The sequence below is a fragment of the Mirounga leonina genome, unplaced genomic scaffold (assembly GCF_011800145.1).
Source record: "Mirounga leonina isolate KUSES-001 unplaced genomic scaffold, KU_Mleo_1.0 Mir_154, whole genome shotgun sequence".
NCBI lineage: Eukaryota > Metazoa > Chordata > Mammalia > Carnivora > Phocidae > Mirounga > Mirounga leonina.
This window is the reverse complement of record NW_023270389.1, coordinates 4142064-4167021: the sequence shown is the minus strand read 5'-3', so window position 1 is coordinate 4167021 and position 24958 is coordinate 4142064. Positions and strand designations below refer to the sequence as shown.

Here is a 24958-nt window from a genome sequence, read left to right as displayed (position 1 = left end):
AGAGGAGTCTCTAAAAAGATAGACCCTCAGGGCACACACCACTTAGCCCTTACTGCCCTCTGCTCTTAGTTTCCCGAGCTAGTTGCTTCCCACAACCAAGCCTTGGGTTGCTGATGGCTGGTGTTTCCAAGTTAGCTTTCTTCCCAGTTAATACCTTTTAAGGCAGGAGAAATAGGGGCTGGGAGATTAGGTGGTGAGAAATCTGAGGACTCTGGTCCCAGTAACAAAGGGGCCTGAGCTTTTGTTCCAGTGTGATTAAAAATCTAAAATTCTAGAGGGACTTTTTTTTTTTTTTTTTTTTGCCTGTGATGGATTTGCCAAAAGTATTGGGATATGTCATGATTATTTTTGCCCAGTTGTGTTGATAGGATTGACATATAACATGTAAGTTTAAGGTATATGGCATACTCTGATATATGTATATATCATGAAATCACAATAAGTTAACATCCGTCACCACACGTAGTTACAAATTCTTTTCCTTGTGATGAAAACTTTTAGGATCTAGTCTCTCAGCAACTTTCAAATAATACAGTGTAGTATTGTTACTTAAAGTCATCCTGTTGTACTTCTCCAGAACCTAGTTCTCTTCTCACTGAAGGTTTGTACCTTTTGACCCTCTTCACGCAGTTCCCTGACCCCTAACTCCTCACCTCTGCCAACCATAAGTCTGATCTGAGTTTGTTTTTTTAGATCCCACATGTAGGTGAGATCATACAGTATTTATCTGACTTTTTTTCTCACTTAGGCCACTATGCTAAGTGTCCTAACCTTTAATTTTATATGGCCCATCACTTGGTTCAAAACTTAAGTTTTTAAAGATCCTATCCTGGTATGGGTAGGGATTTTTTTTTAATGAAAAAGTCAACTGCTTCTGGTTCTGTGACGCTAAGGGATTAATTAGTGCAGTGACTAAATTAGGGGTCCTGAAGCATTGGGAAGTTGGCTTGCAGGAAATCCGGGGAAGGAGGGGAGTAGGGACCCATGTGACCCTGCCACTGTGGGCCAGCTTATTACCGTTTTTCAGGTGAGCGCCAGCTGCAAAGGTCAGACAGCTGAGCATGTGTCCACCTGCTGAAAACATGCCAGGAAGTCCAGGTATAGCACTGTGTGTGTAGTGGGTGCTCAAGTACTGAGGATTTATCGAACACTCATCCTGCAGAGCGCTGTTGCAGGATGGTTCCTAACACGAGAAGAATCCTTCCTGGTCCCAACGTGCTTGTTCATGACCCAGCGAGAGAAACCCAGCCATGGTCAGACAGTGAGAACACAATGAGAAAAATGCTACATTAACAGAATTTCACACACACAACTGTAGGGACACATAAGAACAGTTGTCGGGCGCCTAGGTGGCTCAGTTGGTTAAGCGACTGCCTTCGGCTCAGGTCATGATCCTGGAGTCCCTGGATCGAGTCCCGCATGGGGCTCCCTGCTCGGCAGGGAGTCTGCTTTGCCCTCTGACCCTATCCCCTCTCGTGTGTTCTCTCTCATTTTCTCTCTCTCTCTCTCTCTCTCTAACTCTTTAAAAAACAACAACAAAAACAGTTGTCTGGGTTGGATAAGACTGCACAGAATAAATAGGTAAGGGGATTAAAAAAACCTCTTTCCCCAGGAGAGGCCAACCAAGAAATACTCTTACCTATAGACTGATGGTTACCAGTGGGGAGGGGGGAAACAGGTGATGGGGATGGAGTGCACTTGTGATGAGCACTGGGTGATGTATGGAAGTGTAGAATCACTATACTGTACACCTGAAGCTAATTTTACACTGTACGTTAACAAAATCATAAAAATTTTTCATGGCCAGCGAGGTAGAATTAAACATTCTATTCACAAAGGGTGCTGTTGGCTACAGAGCAAGGACCTGAATCCAGGCTTCTGATTTCAGGTCTTTCTCCTTTCCACCCTATGATGCCACAGCTTCTCTAAAAAGTTAGGAACTCCTCAAGTTAAAAACCCGGACACCTAGTTGAATGACTGGAGGCAACAGGTCTGGGAGAGGGGTTTCTCCGTTAGGGGTTTAGGACGATTCTGGAAGCTCTTCTTGGGCCCAGCTCTGATTAACTTCTGAGTGCACAGGTGGATTGTGGTGTGTCTGCTGTTGGGGGCATCTGGATGGAGAGAGAATCCTGGGGAAAACTTCTGCTTTGATCCTTGGACTGAAGAAGAGTGGCTGTGGGGAGAAGTGGAAAGGGAGGGAGCAGGGGCTGGGGGAGGTGATGCTGCCGCTGGGCCGGGTTAGAGCAGGTTTGGTCCCCACCCTGCTTTCCTGCTCAGAACAGCCCTCCCTGTCCCACCGCCTCCCTTCTACACACAAAAGGACAGATCTGAGGACAGGAAAAATTCCTGGTCCCATAGGAATAGAAGAGGATGGATAAGAGTTGGCACTATGGGTGGTCTTGGTGGCGGGGGCAGGGGTCCTGTCATGTAGTCGGAGAGACCCTTTCCTTCTGGAGGAAGGCATGCCCCCCCCCCCACAGGAGGTGTCATCTTTGGATGTGGGAGAGGGATTCATGGGGGGCTGAACACGAGAGCACTGTCAGGTAAGACTTTCTAGCAGATCTAGGACTTTTGGACCTGGCTTTGGACCTCTCAAAAGCTTCTGAGGGAAGGCTTGCCTCCTGGATGCCGAAATCTCAGACACAGGACAAACTACAAAGAGATGACCAGACCTTGAGAGAACTAGGGTTTTCCCACCTAGAATCTCAGATGTCTGTACAGCCAGACTTTACACTGGATGAGCTCCTTGAATGTCACCATTCCTTTCTTAGGTGAAGGAAAAGGAAATCACTCCCTTAAAGAGACAAATAGCATTAAGGAATGGGCACATTACTGAGGAGAAAGTGGCATGAGACTGAGGTGTCCAACCCTCCTTACCATCACCTGAGGTAGTAAGAGGTATGTGCAGGCAGGAAACCAGAGTAACTCCCAGAAGCTCTGGGGGAAAGGACAATTTCTTTAGGAGACCTAGTAGGAAATGGAGACCTTTTTTTTTTTTTTTTTTTTTTTTTAAGCACCCCCCCCCCTTTTTTCTTGGGTCGGGGGTGAATTGAGCAACTACTCCTGAATGCTGGTGTTGTTTTTTTTCCCCCTATTTTTTTGGTATTACCGAAGAAGTGCCATGGGGTGTGCAAATGAAGAAGACTTTCATGGTACTCCAAACAGAGCACAGCTCTTTTTGACCAACTTATTTTTCTTCATAATGATGACCGAGAAGCTGGCTCCATGGAGAGAACCAGCAGCCAGAGAGATTCTGATGAGCACGGTCAGATTGGACGCAAGGGCTGTGTAACGTACAGCCGTGACCAGCACTCTGGGGACCATACTGAATGGAAGCAAAGGCTTTAGTATAAATCAAATAATACAAGCTAAACTTTCAAGGACTAAACCAGTATCTTCCAAATTTCTGAACTTTTTTCTTTAAATACACATCTCATCTTTCCCAAAGTTTCTGGTATAATTTTGCTATTGACTGTTCTTACCTTGCCGGGAAGATTTTGTGTCTAGTTTAATTTTCTGCAGGTTATATTATGAAAGTTAATTTTTATTTTCAAACCTAAAACCACATTTAATGTGCTTTTGAGAAGTTCCCTCCCCCACTCTAGAAATGCAGATATATTTCCTTAAAAATCATGCCATCCTCCCTGACCTTTCAGATACCCAGATGAAAATGCCTGGACAAAACTTTGGAATATATGGAAACAAACATTAAGATTTTATGGTAGGGGTGTTGAAGCAAGATGGGTACATCCCATCGCAGAAGGGACTGCTCAGGACACGCTGGTAAGGTTGGAGGCAGTGAAGATGCATGTTGCTCAGGGATAGATGTCTCGTACAGACAGGGTCAGTGTATTAAATGTTTCTGCCCACAGCTCTGCGTAGGGCATCCTTGACCTCCTTGTTCCTCAGACTAGACAACAGGGTCCAAGGGAGGGATGATGGTATATGTCACTCACTGAGAGGAGAAGGTCTTGTTCTGCAGAATCCTCGGACTTGGGCTTGAGGTAGGCAATGGAGGCACAGCCATAATGGATGATAACCACCGTGAGGTGGGAGGTGCAGGTGGCGAAGGCCTTCTTCCGGCCTTGGGCAGAGGGGATCTTGAGGATGGTGGAGATGATGAGGACGTAGGAGATGAAGACTAGGATCACACATGAACTGACGACAAAGTTGATGATCTCATTGATAGCGGTATCAATACAGGAGAGTTTTAGGACAGGGAGGATGTCATGGAAGAAATGTCCAAGCACTCTGACAGAAGGGTAAGGTAAATACGGATGTCACCTGGACGACTGCCATGGCCAGGCCAATGCCAGAGGCGCCACACATCAGCTGGACACACACCCTCTTGCTCATGAGGTCTGTGTACCACGTAGCAGTCATAGCCCATTGCTGTGAGCAGGAAGCAGTTGTTGCTGGCTAAGGCAACAAAGAACATCAGGGCGGTACAGCCTGCTGCGGAGATGGGCTGATTCTGGGCCAGGAGACCAGACAGCATCCGTGGAGTGGTGACGAGCGTGTACGCGGTCTCTGAACTAGCCAGCATGCTCAGGAAGAAGCACGTGGGTGTGTGCAGGTGACGGTCAATGCAGATGATGATTGTGATGATAGCATTGCCCGCCAGGGTTAATGTGTACAGGGCGAGAAGAACCACAAACAGGGCGATCTGATAGTCACGAAACCTGGAGAAGCCCAGGAAAACAAACTCCCTCACCTCTGTGAGGTTCTTTCTCTGCATTCTTCAATTTCCGTGTCTGAAAACAATGCAGGGAGTCAGCATGGAGTAGTTTGCATCTTGATATGGGCTCGAGCAGGGGTAGAGAAAGGGCTACAGAGAACACGCACACATGCACACAGTCTGTTCTGCTCTATAGTCAGGGTGCTCATGTAGGTCTAATGGCTAGCTTATCCTCTCTCCCCTTTTCCAGTTCTTGCTCTCTGCTTGATCCTTTCTTAAGCCCCTGGCCCAGGAGTCCCCATCAGATGAGACCACCACGTGTACCTTTTCAAAGTCTCCTCACGAATGCTGTTTTTGTAGGGTGTGGATGGGAGGCTTTTGCCTTTAAGAACAGCCCACAGGGGCCTGAGTCCCTGCTGCTCCAGCTTTGCTTGTCTCTACCAGGGAAAGTATGAGCAGCCGGAACAAGGGAATGGGGGGCAGGGAGTCAGGCTTTTACCGGAGATAGTTGCTTGTGGGTAGCTGTCACTTAAGAAAAACATGGAACAGTGTATAGTTGGTAGAATTAATCTCAGGGACAGAATCTTAAGGAACGTTTTAATGGGTGTGTGGATGAGGTATCCTGGGCTCAGCCGAGATGTTTTGTCAAACCGTTGGCAAATTGCTTTGTTGTAATCATGCTAAGAGGGACTTGAGGGTTTAGGGGCAAATAAGGGGGGGGGAAGTGATGGGAGAAGAGGACCAGTAACAGGATAAAAGAAGTAACTGAATAAAAGAAATAACTTTTTTTTTTTGGCAGAGGGAGTTTTAAGAATAAGGAAGTTTAACAACTCAAAATCAAATATTCTATGTTATGTAAAGTCCCTCCCAATGTGCGGTCTTGTGTTCATGGTATCGGGAGTAGAGAGCACTGGGTGATGGCACCGTGCTGACAGGGAGCCTGCAGGAGGCAAGACAATGACGGGAAGAAATCCTAGGGCCTCTCTGGTCCTACCTCTCCCCTTTCGAGCACACGCCATCTTTCCTAGAAGTTTGGTGAGGGACTCTGGGAGATAGACGCCATCTATCAGATGGTGGTTTGAGCCATCTTAAAGAACAAGGTGACAGCAGGCTGCAGAGCTGTGGACATCAAGGAAACCTCCACTAGGAATCTAGGAAACACCATCTAGAAAGTGTTGCAGATTTTCTGGAAAGTACTCCAGCCTGGAAAATAAGGAGGCAAATGTTTAAGGTAGAAATGGGTGGGCCACGAAGTAATTTAAAAGACCAACCAACTGGAAAGGTAAAGATTCCAGAGTGACCGTGCGACTCTAGGCAGCTTTGTAGGAAGGATGAGGTAGAGTGGTAATTTGAGGATAAAAGTAAACATTCGATTCCTCAGTCTCCCTGGCTGCGTTTCAGGGCCAAAAAGTGACATGTGACTAGAGGCAACTAGGTTGGGCAGCTGACCTCAAACCTTCCTCCCTTGGTGAAGGGGCTGTTGAATGGTGCTGCCGTGTCACCATGGATGGATGTGTGGAATACATTAGACAAGACCATATAAGGAATGGTAAGATTAAAATGTGTGTGTGCATATGTGTGAATGCACATACATTATATATGCAAGAAAAAGTCAAAGATCTACCTGACATTCTGATGTGTTCACTGTTACGTGGGAATGGAGGGAGTGAGGTTATAGGAAACTTGACCGACTTTTTTACATGTACTTACAGTGAGGATTGAACTGAACTAGCCAGCATGCTGCTGCAGAGCATAAAAGTATGGCTCCTAAAGAGTTGAGAAGTCAAGGAGGAGAACTGAGAAGAGACATTTGATTGAGCAAGGAGGTGGTTGATGACTGGTCAGTTTCAGTAGCATCTGGGGCTGGAAGCCTGGTTACAGGGGGTGAACAAAGAACTTCGGTAACCCATGGATGAGAATCACAGATCGCATCTGCCTTTTTGGTTTCTCGATGAGCCTGTTGCAATGAGTGACAGGAAGTGGTGAAGGAGATACTGAGTCAGGGAAGCAGCATGCATTTTGTTGTAGGGACGAGAAGGTACTCAACTGAATTGTCAGGAGGAGGAAGAAGAAAATCCCTGGTATCCTTAAATTATGGTCTGAAAAGTAGTGTTGCTTTCACCCCAAACTGGCCAGATTTGTTAAGTATGCCTCAGGTAAATATGAATTTACTTTCTTTGAGGAGATTATAAAGGTAGAGACAGGATGGCTGACTCCTGGGGAAAAGTAACTTTATTGCCTATGGTGCACACCTGGATTGAACTGAACAGACCATGAAAGTCCATCCTAAGACCTTCCTAAAACTTGGAAATGAATGCACATGTTCCCATGCAGATGAAGACCTGTGGGAGCGCGGAACAATGAAGTGCTCAAAGCAGTGTTCTTTCCATGTTCGTATCTGCTTAAGGGAAAGGTGTGCAGGCTGTGGGGGGGAGGGGTGAAGCACTGCCACTAGGAGGAGCTACCGCCTCTGCTCCAGTTGCTTGGTGGGTGGCGGGGGCGCTGTGCTCAGTGGGATTCGCCCTCCACACATCCTGTCCTCCCCACTGGCCAGCTATACTTCCAGCAGTAGGTGTCATCTCACCCTGACTTTTCCTAGCCTTCTTTCCAAACACCTCCCATTTTACAAGTTCTATTTCAGTGCATCTTGTTATGTTTCCAGTGATGTTTGAGCATTGTATGCAGATTAAGGGCAATCACCTACTTAGCTCCTTTCTCCACCTCTCTTTGAAGTGCAGAAGCATTCCAGAAGGATTCCTGAGAGGACCACATGGCTCAGATGACAAATTGCAGGGCTGTTGCTATCTCTGGAGGTGAGGGTGGCCCCAGAGGACAAGATGGGAAGTTGGGGATATGGAAGTAAATCACACTCTTCATCCTCCTCAGTCGGCCACTGCAGATTGCCTGGGATGAATGCTCAACAGTTACAACGTGGGTCTGTGAACTTCAGGAGGATTTTGACATGGGCGGGGGGTTGACTTTTTGAGCCTACCCGGCCAGAAGTGACAGCAGCTGGGCATGTAGAAGCAGCCCTTTCCCCACCCAAATCTGAGCCCTCCTGTGGCCACACCCTAAGGGTGTTTCTGTGTGAGGGACACACCGGTAGATAATCTTGAAAGCAGGGTATAGCACAGAGAGCTTTCAAGATTTGTACATTCCAGAAGGATAGAAACCATGTGGGGGAAAGAAAAATACGGAAATGTGCTCATGCATCAAAATTTTAGTCACGAAGCCAATATTTCTACTAGAAGAAAAAGACAAATAGAGGGGAAAACACGGAGGGTGTAAAGAAAACACCATTTGCAAAGGGAAGAAATTATAACAAAAGCCATAGGTATTTATAAATGCCTAAATCTTTATAACCAAAATATGTGCCTAGAAACAGAACCTGTTTAAAAAAAAAAAAAAAAAAAAAAAACCTAAAAAATGCCAGGTAGGCTGAGCCCCTGTAATGACATTTTGTGTGTGAAGGAATTGAGTTAAAAAAAAAAAAACATGTTTTGTGTGTGTGTGTGTGTGTGTTGGTTTTCTTGTCTCTCCCCCAACCCCCTTGAATTTTTGCCCTGTCCTTTACTTTTCCTTTCATTTTAAACCAAATAGATCTAGGGAGCCAGCAAGGGAGGAGTTAAGAAACTGAGGATTACATGGAACTATTTGAATTAAATAAGACTGGTGACTTTTCTTTGGGAGGGAAGTCTTCTCCTGAGAGTCCACCCAACTTGAGTTTGTGGGATCTGCTTGTGTTCACGGTTCGGAGCATACCAGGCAATCATTTATTTGCAGAAGATCACTGCAATGCCAAGTAAACAAATTGCTGGGTTTTTTTTTTTGCTAAAGCAAGTAACAGTCTTGGTGTCTTTCAGAGTTCAGCCTTAGTAGGTTCTAGATCAGCGCTAGAGAAATTCTTTTTCATCCTCACCCCAACTCAAGTCTGCATAAAGGCATATCCCAAACTCAAGGAGACCTGTTTGCTTTAACCTCTGACCCCTCCAGAGTTTCCCCCTATAAAACAAAACTGCAAGCCCTCTTATCAAGGAAAAATCCTTTATAGACTTCTCTGGTAAAAGCCAGTCCTGGAGCCATGAGGCTAAGTGCTCTGACCTGGTTTTTTCTGTAGCTTCACAAATAAGAACTAGATTCATCCTTGTACAAGATAAAGGCTCAAAAATTGCTTTTCTCATGAGCGCGGTCTGCAGGGTTCACTCCTTGCACACCTGTGCACTGCTCCGTCCCACGATCTCCCAGCCTTCGTGGTCAGTGTGGAGAAAAGGGCCACTACCACGGTTTTTGACATGGAATCACTCTCCAGTCAAGTTCCTGGGTCACCCTGCCTTGCAGGTCCTTCCATTTCCCTTCTGGAGTCTCAAGGACTGAAGTGGTTTTCTGTGAGTTCTGCTATTTTCCTTGTTGTGACAACCATTATACCTGAGAAAAATGCCTAAAGCAAGGAGCTAGAAATCCTGTCTCTATTTTAAATAAGGTTAAAATGGAACTCTTCTTTTAGTTTGGAAGGAGCCATCGATGTGATAGGTATTAGTTAATAAAAAACATGACACAGATCCACTTATAGCAGTTTTCAGAGGAAATGGTGGACAAGTTCAAGGACTCTCATCCTTTGGCCAGAACTAGGGGTGCAGAGGGGGTGAATGGGGGGATAGGGAGGAACTGCTCTGGGGAGACTTGCGGCTCTAGCGCTATTGCTTTGAGAGAGTTGCGGGTCCTGTTCCTGGTGCCTCGACAGGGTGGTTGCTGAGTGGAAAGCTAAATCCGTCGTAGAAGCAGAAAAGCGTCCTCCACGTTACATTCAGCCTGGACCCCTAGAGTTTATGGGGACAAGGGACGCAGGAGTGTTTCTTTTGGATGAAGTGTGGGTCCCCTAGAAGGAAGGACTGGCATATAGTTATACTGTGTTCTGTCTATAAGAGCCATCTCAGGAGGTAGAGGGTCCCTAAAGGCAAGAAACCAGACAGATATTAGATTCTAAGACACATGGAGGAAGTGGCAAATGATCACTGAGGGTAAATAATCCATCTAACTGAGTTGAGGCAGGGAGTAGAATATCACCCTGAGATCGAGGAAAGCCTAAAGATGGTGAGGTGTGGGTTCTAACGCAGGCCGAGTAGAATATAAACTCCAAAACCAGTACCATGATCCCCTCAGTGCTGTATTTTCATCTGGTATAGTGTCTGGCACAGAGTAGGTGTTCAGTAAAAAAAAATGGATGATGCTATTTGAGTATACATTGGCTGCATTTCTTAAAACTTGTTTTAGGTTCCTTGACCGAGGGGGCTGTTCAGCTAAAGCAGTGAACCTCAGTTGAGCCCCAGCACAGGGTCCGGGCAAACAGGTCTACGTGCTCCTGGGCAAAACCTGTTCTCCATGGGAAGAGCTGGTCTTTCCTGGCACGCACAGTACAAGTACGGTGCTCAGAGTACAGAAAAGGTGGTTGATGTTAAACTATAAAGCAAGCCACTTTGAGTCCTGAGCTGGTGAATGGAAACGAATTTTCTGCATTTTTAAAGTCCCTGGCTAGCCAACTTGATGATCTGAATGGTTTGCGCCTCACCAGAGAGATGGAAATGTTCTTAGGAAGTCCTTGTGAATCCATTTAAGCACGCTGGCAAATCTCGGATTCTCCCTGCTCCTCCCTGCCTGACCCTGTTGCTCTGGTAATGGAGTTCCGGGGTTCTAGCCTACTTCCTTGTAGCTGGTGTCTGCCTCTTGGTCGATCCCTGGTGAATGAATGCGGGAGTTTGAAGTAATCCCTTCTGTTATCATTTCGAAGCTCTCCTGGATGTGGTCTTTCTGATTTCCCTTGGCTTCACGCCCCATTATCTGGGCAAAGCCTGCTTTATTTTCCATATGCTGCCAAATTCTCTTTGGGGGGTCCTTCTCTAAGAAGGCACTCTCTTTCTGTTGGGGATGGGCGAGGAGCTGTGGCTTGTGGCTTTTGTGATGAAAGTAACTACTGATAAAATCAGACAAATATTTTGTAGTACTATAATGAGGATACTGGGTGCGAAGAGTTCTACCTGAAGGAGGTAAGTGGGGGTCAGGTTATGGAGGACAGTGTCACATTAAGGGTTTAAATTACATTCTCTGAGATGGGGATCCATAGGATTTTGAACTGGGAGTCATGAGCAGTATTCCTGATGACTTCAGGACAGGATCCTGAAAATCAAGCATCATATGATACCACTGGGAATTTTTAGAAAAAAGGCATGTTTGCCATCTTGCATGAGGACTCCAGACTTCTACACATTTTTAGTTTCCACTCCTGCTGCTAGTTTTCCTCATTACTTGATGTCAGTTTCTACATTATTTTTACTTTTCTCATTATAGTTGTTTCTCTGCTGCTGTAACCTTAGACCTCTTTTTGATTTTTAGCTGGAAAACCAAGTAGGATCCTTTTGAAATTTTGCACACTTTTGGAATTAGTATAAATGATTAGTAGCTTGTCAGTATTGCCACTGCCCTACTCAGGGAGTGCTCTGGCTTTGTGATGTATCTTCCTAGTTATGGGGTCCCCTGCCCTCCCACTTTGCAACCTGATTGTTCTGGATGATAAAAAACAAACGCTGATTTTTCCAAATAAGTGGATCAAAGCAAAAATGCTTAGACCATAACAAGTACTAAACAAATGCAGGTGGCATGATACAACATACTTTTTTACTCGGCAACATGTAGACAGGAAATTCAAAGAAGAAAGCGCTCCGGATATGGGATCTCACATGGCATTGTCTTGAGCAGATTCCTTACTCATTGGTCATTTCATTTTTGAGGGATCCTGTTGATTCAAGACCTCAGGCCCAGACCAGGGGCTTGATGACGACATAGCCTTGCATCTCATAGTCCAGAGCACTCCAGTCCAGGATGTTGGGATCAAGGAGGTAGGAGCCTTGCTGCACAGACACGATCTGTTGTGCAGACAGCACAGAGTCCCACATGTACAAGTCCCCAATCTCCCCTACAAAGGACTGGTTCTTGTCAAACCCCCCTCCATAGGAATCCTGCTCCTGCCCCAGGATGATCTTGGGCTGGGTTGCCACTGAGTAGCCCTTCTTCAGGCCCTTCTTCACCAGTGGCTTCCCATTGATCCAAAACTCGGCAATGCCGGTAGAAGACTCCCAGGTGACACAGATGTGCGTGGGGCTGGGCAACTCCTCGGCAACTTTGGAGGTGACTTTGGTTCCTCCAATGTACAGCGAGTACTCCCCAACTCTTTGCTTATAGACCAGGATCTCATTGTCCTTGCCCTGGGCATTGTAGGAGAAGAGGCTGTGGGCACGCGTCAGGTCGCTGTAGGCTCGGAAGCACAAGGTAAAGCTCTGTAGAGGCTTCTCCAGCTTTGGAGTCAAGGTCACGTGGTCAGTAGAAGATTCTTGAGGGAACACAAACACCTTCCCGCTGAGGTCTGTGGGGTAGAGAAATAAGACCTCTCACTCACTCATGCAGGGAGAAAAATAACTTACCCAACCCCTTTTCTCATCTCATGCTCCCTGACCATCCCGTGACCACCCTACCTGTCTGAGCAAAGGCTTCTGGGAGAGTGGCAAGGGCGAAGACCCAAAGCAGCAGCTTGTCCATGCTCTTAGCCTGGGGCTGTGCTAGCAGCGGAGTGACCAGGGTGAGGGTACAGAGAGTACTGTGCTTGTCCCCCAGCTTCTGAGACTCACACTCTTAGACCTCAGGCTCCCCGGGGTTTATATGCAGCTGTGGGAGAGGATGGGGGATGGAGAGCACCAGGGATGTGCCAAGGGTCAGAGCTGCTGATGGAAGGAGGGTGGTGCCTGGCCGGGAAACCACTGGGGGTTATTTATTAGCTACAAGGGACTGCTAGGGTGTCATCCCTGTGACCTGGTTCTGGGCTGGGAGAGTGGAGGTGGAGCTGGTGGGGAGGGGTCTGGTTGGCCTGTGGAGGTGGGGCCCTCACCCTCTTGACGTAGGGGCTTCTGTGGGTTGTGCGTGCAAGGCCTCCGCTGCTCCATGGACCAGACTTCTGTGTGTAGGACATCCTGGGATTCTGCTTTCTGCAGATCCTGGACAATCTCTTTACCTTTGATTAATACAGTATTGAGCAGTAGGTCTATGCCATTGGTAAGGGACAAGAGAATTAGGGTGCACTTTGTCTCCCTGAAGCTTATATTTGCAGCTATTACACAGCTCTTCTGAGTATTGTGGGGTTTCCTTATGCTGGATTTTCCCATTTCTCATTAGGACTTATTTTCCTGGTAACCTATCTACCGTCTGCAGATATGTTCACCTAGCACTCTGTTTTCTTCGAGTTCCTAGCATTGAGAGTATATTTATGTTAATTTTTGGTGCTAGCCTGATTCATACATGACTTGCATTCATTCATTAATTTCCAAGCATGACCCTGGGTGCTGGGGATTCATTGGTGACCTACCCTGGCACCACCACAGTGACCTCTGTTTCTGTTCCCTCTATTACTAAAAATGCAGGGGCGCCTGGGTGGCTCAGTATGTTCAGGATCTGCCTTTGACTCAGGTCATGATCCCAGGGTCCTGGCATCGAGCCCCACATCAGGATCCCTGCTCAGAGCGAGTCTGCTTCTCCCTCTGCCCCTCTGTCATCTGAATTAGAGGTCCTTCAGCTTGGGAGCCAGTGCCATTGACACTCTGCTGCAACCTTGCAACCAAATCCTACCCTTTACTCCGGTTGCTTCTCTCCTTGCTATTCCTCACACGTGCTTGGCTCTCCTGATTTCATTACTTCTAGTTGTTGTCTCCATTCTGTCTTATCCATTTGTTTCCTACAACTCTTCACAATCTCAAAAGACTGTCCTGATGTCTCAACTAGACCTGATTTTCACCTTTAACTCTCCGTAAGGTTAAGATCAAAGACTTGAGTAGAATACAGTAACGGTTGACTATTGTGAATCACTAAACCTCTGTGAACCTTGGTTTCCTTTTCTGAAAAACCAAGAAACCACTCTCCGGCTCTGTTTTTGTGAGGCTAAATGAGCTGCTATAATGTGCACAAAGTGCACAGCACGGTGTCTGGGGTATTACTTCGAATTCTTTTATGGACATTACCATTGTCTGTCTCCTATTACAGATAACTAGTGTATTTATCTCTTATCCTTTCTTGATTGAAGCTGAGCATTAGAGTTTCTTCATTTTAAGGTGACCCATTTTGTTTAATTGTTCTTACATATGAGAAGAGCGTAGGGTATATTTGTGGAATCAAAGGATTCAAACAGGGTGAGCGCTTTTTACATAAAACAGCAATAAAAAGTAGAATCCAGGAGAGTGATAGGAGCAGGTCATGCCAGAAGTAGGAGTGGGGGGATAACCTCCCCCCAGAAACCCAGGTTCTGTGTGCTTTCCTTTCCCAGATGGTAATTAAAGGGTGCTATGAAAGTTAAGAGAATATAGGGCTCACCAGCTGCTTCTGGTTTCCATCATAAATTATTCTGTTAATCTTCTCTAATGGAAGATGAGGTTGTGTCTGGCCTGCCGGAGGGGAGGCGGTCCTGGAGGTCAGAGGTACAAGTTGATGCTGCTGTTAGGGACACATTCCAGGGTTACAGCTGGACTTGAAAACTGTGTTTAGACATTGAGTGGCAAGACCAGCTGGGAAGTACATCTCATAGTAAATGGGAAAAAGCAGTGGGGGTGGGGGGCTTCTCCTTTTTAGTTTCCTTCTCTGGAATAGGTTTCTTAGCTCTTGGCAGAGAACAGCCTGAGCTTTAGGAGTCCTCAATTTGGAAACCGGATCCTTCCTGTTGCAGAAAGGAAGGCGCTGATGTCAGGAAAATGAATCTGGAGTCTTCAGAACCGGGTGGAGTTCTCCGAGTGAATGATACCTGTGGTGGCTGAGAGGCTCCTGGGTGCCTCCCTGCCAGTGGAAGTTCAAGGGAGAGGTGGTGGTTCCTGTCTGGGTGGTTCTTGAAGGGTTGAGGGTGTGGAGTAGGAGCAGGGCCACCAGTGTGCCTTGAGTAGACCTGTCCCGGTTCCATCAGTTGGCAGGCAATAAAGTTTGCCTTCAGGAAGTATGGGGGGAAGAGGGCAGAGCCAGAAAAGGGTGTAGAATGAACCTCAGAGCTGGAGAAAGTCAGAGGTATGAGGACAGAACATTACCTGAGGGCCTAAAGAATATTTGACCCCTTCCAAGGCCTTGAGTGTTTACAGAACACATAAAGTCACAGTAATCATCGGGAAAGACTGGACAGGGAGAGCCAGAAGGAGAACATGAGCTAGACCAGCATTTTGGTACTAATAAAGGGTTATTTGCCATGTGTTCTGTTAGCTGTGAGGAAACCTAAAAGCATTTATTTGTAAGCAATGGAAAGACCACAGAGACATCAAGAGTAACTGAGCATTGCCCTCATATTTGGTTATGTAAAATCAAAGGCACAAAATCTTTGACTGATGGCAGGGTCTTAAGATTTCATTTTTAAGGAATCTCTACACCCAACATGGGGCTCAAAGTCACAACCGCAAGATCTAGCCATACGCTCCACTGAGCGAGCCAGCCAGGCATCCCAGAGATGAGATTTCTAACAGTATATGGAATATGGAATCAGGGTTTTGTCTAAATTTATGATTGCATATGTTTTGGAAAAATATGGTGCTAGTGGTGCAGTGCTGAGAGGAAGAAGCTCCTTTGGAGGAGGTGGAGGGAAGTCAGGTTACTCAGATGCTGAATTTGAAATGGTAGTATGATTTACACCTAGAAAAGGCCAGTGGAGAATTTGTAATGTGTGCCACTTGGGATTAAAATACAAGTTGCGGAGGAATCAGCATATAAAAAATGGAAACAAATGGATTATCTTCTTCAGTGGAAAAGAGAAGACAAAATGTCAGGGGGCCAAGCACTGACTTGAGGGAGTATCTGCATTCATGGGGTTGGAGGCGAGGAAAGAGGGAGACGGCGATGTTTGGCAGAGGGAAAGGGTAATGCGTACAGTGTCATGGAAACCAAGTTAGCGTGTTTCCAGGAGAGACCGGCAGGCAGTGTCCAGTGGCATTAAGTGTATCAGTGAGATCTCAGTGAAAAGGATGCTGGCTTTAGCAATAAAAACTTCATCGGTGACCCTGGGAAGATCAATTTTCTTAAAGTGAGGATGGCAGGAGCCAAGTTGCAGGGGATGATGGAGGGAGAAACAGGAAGTCGGCTTCCTGATGTTCAGTAATTCTGACAAATAACAGAAGGAAAGAAGCAGGATTTCTGGAGGGACTCCAGATCCAGTATGTTTTTTCCATACAAAGTTTAGATTCTATTCTTGACAGAGGCTATTGTGTCTGTGCCTCTCACCCTGTAACATTTCACCCAACGACAGAGAAAAACCAGTGTCCACCTGAGATTGTGACTGACCTTTCTACCAAATACTTATTTCAGACTCTAAAGACCAGACTCCAGCCTGCTGGCAGTCTCCTAGTCCCCTTTCCAATTCTGGCAGAGTCCCAAGTGGGCCTCTTCTAGGTCCTGTGGACACATAGGAATCTGTCCTTGATCTCACTTCTGTTATTGGTTTTGGGGTTCATTTATAAAAGAAAATCCTTGACAACTTTGTCATCTTTTGGGTTCAGTCCTATATCTGGACCATGCTATCTCCATGAGATCTCACTTCTGAATTCAGAGTTCAATGGAAAGTCCTCTCTAGAATGTCCTAGTAATTACTTACCATGTCCTTGCCCCTCCATCCCTTTGGGAGAACAGCATCTGGGGGAGGAGATGCAAAAGGAAGAGAAAATAGTGGTAGGGATGCGGGGTAATGGTGTTGAGTGTGTTGAGAGAGAAGCCCCCTTTTCTGGACTGGAGTGTGTCCATCTGTGAAGCAGGGGCAGGCTCCTCACTTGTGTGGCTGGAGGAGCCCTTGGCGGGAGCTGCCGTATTTTACTGTCATCATCTTGTCTTCCCCTATGTGGTTTCTGCCCATGACCTAGAGTCCATGGCAGAACAGGAATTTTCTCATTTTGACTTATTTAATTCCTACCCCTAAAACTACAGAATACAGGGAAAAAGCCTCAGGGAAGCTGATGGCTCATCTTGCGGGGTATCTTTCACTTTGTGACTGCCTGTCTCTCTTCTGCAGGAAATGCCATGTTGGCTACCCCCCTGCGTTGGCCATGTGCTGCTTCCTGAGTGTGCTGGCCAGTTCCGAGACTGTAGACACTGGTCATCATTCCACGGTGCCCTCTGATCCGGCTTAGAACCAGCCAGTCATCTTGTTCCTTGTCTTCTTGACCCCACACAAGCTGTTAGGTGGTCATTTGCAAATCTCTAGGTACAGCCCCCCCCCCCCCAAAAAATGGCAGTTTGCTTTATTCTCTTGATGCTGATGGGGGTCAGAGGTGCACAGCCTGTCTGCCTCCAATCTGAGGCGCTCTGAGCTGGAGGGGACCCAGGGTCTAAGCCTGGTCCATACTTATAGGGTGGGGTACGGATCATCTTCTCCCCAGTCAGCCCAGGTGGCTAGCATGGTCTCTCTCGAGCCCAGGCCACTCCCTCAGCTCGGCATGGGACCCAGGGACATCCAGTCTCGATGGACAGGGAGGTGCATGCCCAGCTGTTGTGTGCAGCCTTCGGCATTGACCCAGTCACAGCACTGGGCCAGATGTCATCCATGTCCCATTTGTACTTGGGTGACCCTATGGTGGCCCATTTCTTTGGTGCCATCCTTTCTGCCATGAAAAGCTCCTGCATGGACACCACTATCCATGAAGCAACTTTTTATTCCCCACACATAAGGTATGTATGGGCTTGGTTTGCATTTCCTGCACCAACACGCTCATCATCTCCACCGCATTTGGGATGGTCACCTTTGTAGGCCTTGTCACCTGTGCTTGTCACTTCGTGGGGTCATGGTCTAGTAAGGTATGCCTCTTGCCTACCTCAAGCCCAAGCTGATGAACTCAAAATGCACCATCTCTCTGAGACCAAACACCATCATCACTCTGCCATGAACCTCAGACTGTAAACAAGTTCATGGAGGTCAAGGGTACCACATGCAGAGCTGTGGACAGAAGCATTTCTTATCAGATTGACTCATTTCATCAGGAGACCTTTAGTCCCGGCTAGTTGATTTTCCTGCTTACAAATAATTCACATCTTACCAGTAGACAAAATAGAAAGCTAGGCTGTGACCTGCTTCAAGCAAAATCCTGCTCTTATGCTCTAGAAAGAAGTCAGGAGATATGATTTCAGCTGAGGACATGTGTTACTGCAGGACGGGCAGCCTTCCAGAACTCTTCGATGGCCTGTTCTCATGCACAAGTGTTTGCATTGACATCCTGTCTCCCACGTCCCTTGGCTATTTGGTGCTTGGCTTTTGATGGAGGATGGAGCAGACCTAGTGATAAGGACAGCGTGATTTCACTTAAAGAATCCCAGGGACCACCTGAGACTTTCCCCACTTCTGTGATTTCAGTTATAGGATCCTTAATATGGGCATTTCAGAAAAGACTTGCCTTACCATTTGTTGATTGAAAATAAATAGTTGCTGCAAAGAGACCCTTCTTTCCATGAATTCATCCCCATTGGCCACTTAGGGTGTACTCAACAGAGTACCTTTTACTTTTATAGGAGAAAACAAAGGTCTTTTTTTTTTAAGATTTTATTTTATTTTTTTAAGATTTTATTTATTTGAGAGAGAATGAGAGAGCATGAGAGGGGGGAGGGTCAGAGAGAGAGGCAGACTCCCCGCTGAGCAGGGAGCCCGACGCAGGACTTGATCCCGGGACTCCAGGATCATGACCTGAGCCGAAGGTAGTCGCTTAACCAACTGAGCCACCCAGGCGCCCAAGATTTTTTTTGACAGACACACAACGAGAGAGGGAACACAGCAGGGGGAGTGGGGGAGAGAGAAGCAGGCCTCCCGCAGAGCAGGGAGCCCAATGCGGGGCTCAATCCCAGGACCCTGGGATCATGACCCCCTAGCTGAAGGCAGACGCTTAACGACTGAGCCACCCAGGTGCCCCAGAAAACAAGTCTTTTTAAAGACTTTGACAGAGAGCACAAGCAGGGGGAGCTGCAGGCAGAGGGAGAGGGAGAAGCAGGCTCCCTGCTGAGCAGGGAGCCCGATTCGGGGCTTGATCCCAGGACCCCGAGATCATGACCTGAGCTGAAGGCAGATGCTTAACTGACTGAGCCACCCAGGTGCCCCCAGCAAAGGTCTTTTTAAACTACAATATTGTTGCAGCCCCGGAAACTGAGCACAGGGAGAACAGATGGGTGTCTCTTTGGGAGGAATGGTGCCTTCACGTAGGACTCCTCTTTGGGGAAACGTATCTTGTTTCTCAAAAGCCTTTGAGAATTAATTCCACGGTAGTGGCTAATTCTGGGCAAAATGGCTTTGCTTGCTCTTAAAGTGTGAACCGCAGTTTTCCCAGGTGGGTGGGTGGGGGCTGAAGGAGTATTTTTCTCCCATGTCTTTTCCCGTCACCATTCTTCTGAAGAGCTCTACTCTGTTTATCTCTTAGCCCTCTTTTTCTTGGTTGGATAGTTATGTTTAATGAAGAAATTCTTATGTATCTCCCATTCAAGCTAGCAAATACATCGGGGAAGCCTTGGTATAGTAACACCTACTTTACACACTCCTATATTTCAGAAATACGTGACTCGTTGTTTCAGGGCTGAAGTTATTTTTTCCATTTTCTATTGTATACTCTTGTCATGTTTTTAACCACAAAACTAGGATGGAGGGGCACATCTTAGTCACCTATGATGCTCTCTCCCTTCAGACCACTGAAGGTCAAGGGTCCAGGAATATTGGGTGCCTTCTCCTGGAATCTCTTGTCTCACATAGGAGAGTGTGTGAGTCAGGAGGTGATGCCTGTGTGTCTGGGAGGGTCAGCACCTGCTGGACCATCGGGCAATTCTGAAGCGAGGCCCACGGATCCCAAAGGGGTTCTTGAGTGGGTTTCAGTGGGTTTGCAGACTCTCTGATGTTGGGTGCATAATTTTGTGAGTGTGGGCACGTGTGCATTTTTAAATCAAAGTTTCAAAGATAAAAAAGATAAAAATCTGCCAGAGACAAAAATCTGTTGATCTAGACTAGGATTTTGTAAAACTATTTTGACAGAAACCCACAGTAAGAAGTCAGTTTTCTATTGCCGTGCTGTACGCACGCATAGGCAGCACATGCACATATATGTATATTGATCAAAATTACTCTGAAACAATACAAAGGCTTAAGTCCGAAGAAAATCACAGGATGTTTGAGAAAGGACCAGGCCTATGTGGCAGAGAGGAGGGGCGAGAACAGAGAGAGAGGATCTGTTGCAGGGGCTGCTTCCCTCATTGTGGTCCTCCCCCATGGACGGCTGCTCCTGTCTTCTCGTTCTCACCTAGGCAACATTAGTTGCTCCTTTATCTTGGCTTCTACACTTCTCTGAAAATGCTTTTCATATTTTAGTACTAATCATGGCATATTTCCTTTTTTTTTAAAGTCTATCTTCTAATAGAAAATTGTCATGCTTTCAAAATCTATGTTCTGAGTATTTATAACGTACTATCACTGTTCTAAGCCAGGCAGAGCCTGTATCCTTAAGGAGCTCAGGATCTCGAGAGACTAATGTGGAAAAAAAATAAGCAGGTGCTGGACAGGTGCACACGGAGAGTGGTGCCGGTGGGAGGGGCGGTCAGGGCACTTTGGTCCCAAGGAATGAGCACCCTGTTCTACTTGGGGAGGGGTTCCCGAGAGAGGACGAAGCCAGAATGGAAGAGGAGAGGGTATTCGAGGAGGTGAACTGAATTTGGGCAGGGTGAGAAAGTATGGCTGGCTCTGACTTGGGGAGGCCTGGCTGCTAGAATGTAGACCTGCACGCATCGGTGCTGCTGGTACCTGATGTGGGGCCTGCCCCCCTGCGGTGTCTGCATGGATGAGGTGGTGAGCACTTCCAGAGAGCAAGGCCTGGGAGAGTCCTTTCTGGGGTTCTGTAGCTGATAGAGGCATCTGGCCACCTGTCCTCTGGCCTCTTATGGTCTCTCTCTATCCTAGGGTGAAGAGAAAGAAACTGCTAGAACAACAGACTTCCAGGGGCTTCTTTCTTTTTCATCATGTCCCTCTGTAGTTTAAACCTCCTCCCCCAACCGCAATGTTCTCCTCCCCAGCAAGCCTGGTGACAAGTTCAATACAGTCTTGGTGAAGGGTATGGAGCCTTTGGAGGAAAAGAGGAGAAGGTGGCTGAAGAGAGGAGTGTCAATGAAAGGCCAGAGGATGAGCCTGGCACACAGACCCGTTCTTAGAAAACCAGATCTAGAAGGTACCCGACACCCACTCAGTTGGTTACTGCTTTTGTGTGCATCTGGTTGGGGGAAGAGAACTAGTATTTCAAGGTTGAGAATGTGACCAACACTAGAGTCGGAAATCCATCATTTAGTTTCTAAAAGTTACATAGTACTTCACAAAACACATGCTCGTTTTGTCCAGTTTGAGCTGTGATACTACTGTGGGCGCTATGTATCCCAGTGAAGTTGCTGCTGTTGCCCCCACTTCTGTTGTCGCTGGTGGTAGAGCTAACTTATCAGCCAGTGTGTTAATCCTCATGGCGACCCACTCAGCATTTCAGGCACAGAGCGCTTGGGTAACTTACCCCGGATCCCACAGCAGGGAGGGAGTCCTGGGACTGGAACTCAGGCGTTCTGACTCTCGAGCCCACTCTCCTGAGAACAGACTGAGGGGCTCCCCTCCACTCGTACAGGATGTGACAGGACAGGGCTCAGACCCATAGGACTATAGGCCTCACATCCAGACTCCCCCCCCCCCCCCCCCCCCATTTTCTGTCCTTGCAGGGTGAGGAACAATATGTACACATTTTCAGTTAACTGAGCATATCCTTTTGGGCCCAAACATACCTCCACTCAAACATTATTTAGAGATTTCTCGAAGATCTCCTCCTGTTTGCCATTGTTAAAGGATACATGCTTCCTCTAATGTGGACGGTGTCCTGAGCTCAGGAATTTGAGATGCATGGGAGGTGTTGCCTCTGTATTACATTATCAGCAGATTGCGGAACATTTTTGTGATTTTTTTAAAGAACTTTGGGATATAATTTCTCATAACATTTATGGTCTAAGTACATCAGTATTGTACTGCCATCCCTGCCCTGAAAACAAAATCTGTGCATAGTAGCAGTCCTTCCTCATTCCCTGCAACCCCAGCCCCGGGCAACCAGTCTTCTGTGGACGTGTGCCTCTGGAGTTGCCCCTTCTGGATGTTTTTACATTCCAGCAGAATCATCCAGTGGGTGGTCTTTTGTGTGGCTTCTCTCACTTAACATTTTCAAAGCTCATGCGGTGCTGTAGCAGGTATCTACGGTATAGTTAGATACACAGGTATCTTCTATTCCTTTTTTTAAAATTTTAAGAAAAATTTTATTATGTTAATCACCATAATTACATCATTAGTTTTTTTTATTATGTTAATCCCCATACGTTACATCATTAGTTTTTGATGTAGTGTTCCATGATTCATTATTTGCATATAACACCCAGTGCTCCATGCAGAACGTGCCCTCTTTAATACCCATCACCAGGCTAACCCATCCTCCCACCCCCCTCCCCTCTAGAACCCTCAGTTTGTTTTTCAGAGTCCATCGTGTCTCATGGTTCATCTCCCCCTCCAATTCCCCCCTTCATTCTTCCCCTCCTGCTATCTTCTTCTTCTTTTTTTTTTTTTTAAACATATAACGTATTATTTGTTTCAGAGGTACAGGTCTGTGATTCAATGGTCTTACACAATTCACAGCACTCACCATAGCACATACCCTCCCCAATGTCTATCACCCAGGCACCCCATCCCTCCCACCCCCCACCACTCCAGCAACCCTCTTTGTTTCCTGAGATAAAGAATTCCTCATATCAGTTAGATCATATGATACATGTCTTTCTCTGATTGACTTATTTTGCTCAGCATAATACCCTCCAGTTCCATCCACGTCTTTGCAAATGGCAAGATTCCAGTCCTTTTGATGGCTGCATAATATTCCATTGTGTATATATATATATATATATGTATATACACCATATCTTTATCCATCTGTCAATGGACATCTTGGCTCTTTCCATAGTTTGGCTATTGTGGACATTGCTGCTATAATAAAAAATGGAGGCTCTAACAGCTAGAATAAGGCGGAAGAGAGAATTAGTGATACAGAAGACCAAATGATGGAAAATAAAGAAGCTGAGAAAAAGAGATAAACAACTACTGGATCATGAAGGCAGAATTCAAGAGATAAGTGATACCATAAGATGAACCAACATTAGAATAATTGGGATCCCAGAAGAAGAAGAAAGAGAGGGGCAGAAGGTATATTGGAGCAAATTATAGCAGAGAACTTCCCTAACTTGGGGAAGGAAACAGGCATCAAAATCCAGGAGGCACAGAGAACCCCCTCCTCAAAATCAATAAAAATAGGTCAACATCTTGACATCTAATAGTAAAACTTACGAGTCTCAGAGACAGAAAATCCTGAAAGCAGCTCGGGATAAGAGATCTGTAACCTACAATGGTAGAAACATTAGATTGGCAACAGACCTGTCCACAGAGACCTGGCAGGCCAGAAAGGACTGGCAGGATCTATTCAGAGCACTAAACGAGAAAAATATGCAGCCAAGAATACTCTATCCAGCTAGGCTGTCATTGAAAATAGAAGGAGAGATAAAAAGCTTCCAGGACAAACAAAAACTAAAGGAATTTGCAAACAGGAAACCAGCCCTACAAGAAATATTGAAAGGGGTCCTCTAAGCAAAGAGCCTAAAAGTAACACAGACCAGAAAGGAACACAGACAATATACAGTAACAGCTTACAGGCGATACAATGGCACTAAATTCATATCTTTCAATAGTTACCCTGAATGTAAACGAGCTAAATGCCCCAATCAAAAGACACAGGCTATCAGATTGGATTAAAAAACAAGACCCATCGATATGCTGTCTGCAAGAGACTCCTTTTAGACCCAAAGACACCTCCAGATTGAAAGTGAGGGGGTGGAAAACCATTTACCATGCTAATGGACACCAAAAGAAAGCTGGGGTGGCAAAACTTATATCAGACAGATTAGATTTTAAACCAAAGACTGTAATAAAAGATGAGGAAGGACACTATATCCTACTTAAAGGGTCTATCCAACAAGAAGATCTAACAATTGTAAATATCTATGCCCCTAACATGGGAGCAGCCAATTATATAAGCCAATTAATAACAAAAGCAACAAAACACATTGACAACAATACAATAATTGGGGGGGGGGGACTTTAACACCCCCTTCACTGAAATGGACAGATCCATCTAAACAGAAGATCAACAAGGAAATAAAGACTTTAAATGACACACTGGACCAAATGGACTTCACAGATCTATTCAGAACATTCCATCCCAAAGCAACAGAATATACATTCTTTTCTAGTGCCCATGGAACATTCTCCAGAATAGATCACATCCTAGGTCACAAATCAGGTCTAAACTGGTACCAGAAGATTGGGATCATTCCTTGCCTATTTTCAGACCACAATGCTTTGAAACTAGAACTCAATCACAAGAGGAAAGTCGGAAAGAACTCAAATACATGGAGGCTAAAGAGCATCCTACTAAAGAATGAATGGGTCAGCCAGGAAATTAAAGAATTAAAAAAATTCGTAGAAACAAATGAAAATGAAAATACAACTGTTCAAAATCTTTGGAATGCAGCAAAGGCAGTCCTGAAAGGAAAGTATATGGCAATACAGGCCTTTCTCAAGAAACAAAGGTCTTAAATACACAACCTAACCCTATACCTAAAGGAGCTGGAGAAAGAACAGCAAATAAAGCCTAAACCCAGCAGGAGAAGAGAAATAATAAAGATCAGAGCAGAAATCAATGAAATAGAACAGAACAGATCAATGAAACAAGGAGCTGTTTCTTTGAAAAAATAAGATTGATAAACCCTGGCCAGACTTACAAAAAGAAAAATGACCCAAATAAATCATGAATGAAAGAGGAGAGATCACAACCAACACCAAAGAAATACTTCCATTCCTTTTAATGGCTGGATAATCTGTTGTGTGAATATACCACAATAATTGATTTTTGGTTAAATCACCCTTTTATTCTTGGGCTAATTCCCACTTGGGTGTAGTGTATAATCCTTTTTATATTGGCTGGAATTCATGTGCTAGTATTTTGTGGGTTTTGCATCTGTGTTCACGAGAGATTGGTCTGAGGGTGGTTCTTTTTGCTGTGTGTGAGAAAGAGAAGTCTTTGATTTTGTGTCCTGGTAAAGACAGGCAAGTGTTGCAGATAGTGCAGGAAGTCTTGTGTACCTTTCATCCAG

General features: G+C 45.9%; 1 protein-coding gene and 1 pseudogene across 1 annotated transcript; both read right to left on the bottom strand.

The window, feature by feature from the left end:
- Positions 1–3852: 3852 nt before the first annotated feature.
- Positions 3853–4753, bottom strand: LOC118013967 (annotated as a pseudogene).
- A 6370-nt stretch (positions 4754–11123) lies between these two features.
- APCS (amyloid P component, serum) lies at positions 11124–12265 on the bottom strand. Its single transcript, XM_035009914.1, has 2 exons — positions 12202–12265; positions 11124–12092 (listed from the first exon to the last, which is right to left on the bottom strand). The coding sequence occupies exons 1-2, from the start codon at positions 12263–12265 to the stop codon at positions 11482–11484; spliced, it is 675 nt and encodes a 224-aa protein (XP_034865805.1). The 3' UTR covers positions 11124–11481.
- Between the last annotated feature and the right edge of the window lie 12693 nt (positions 12266–24958).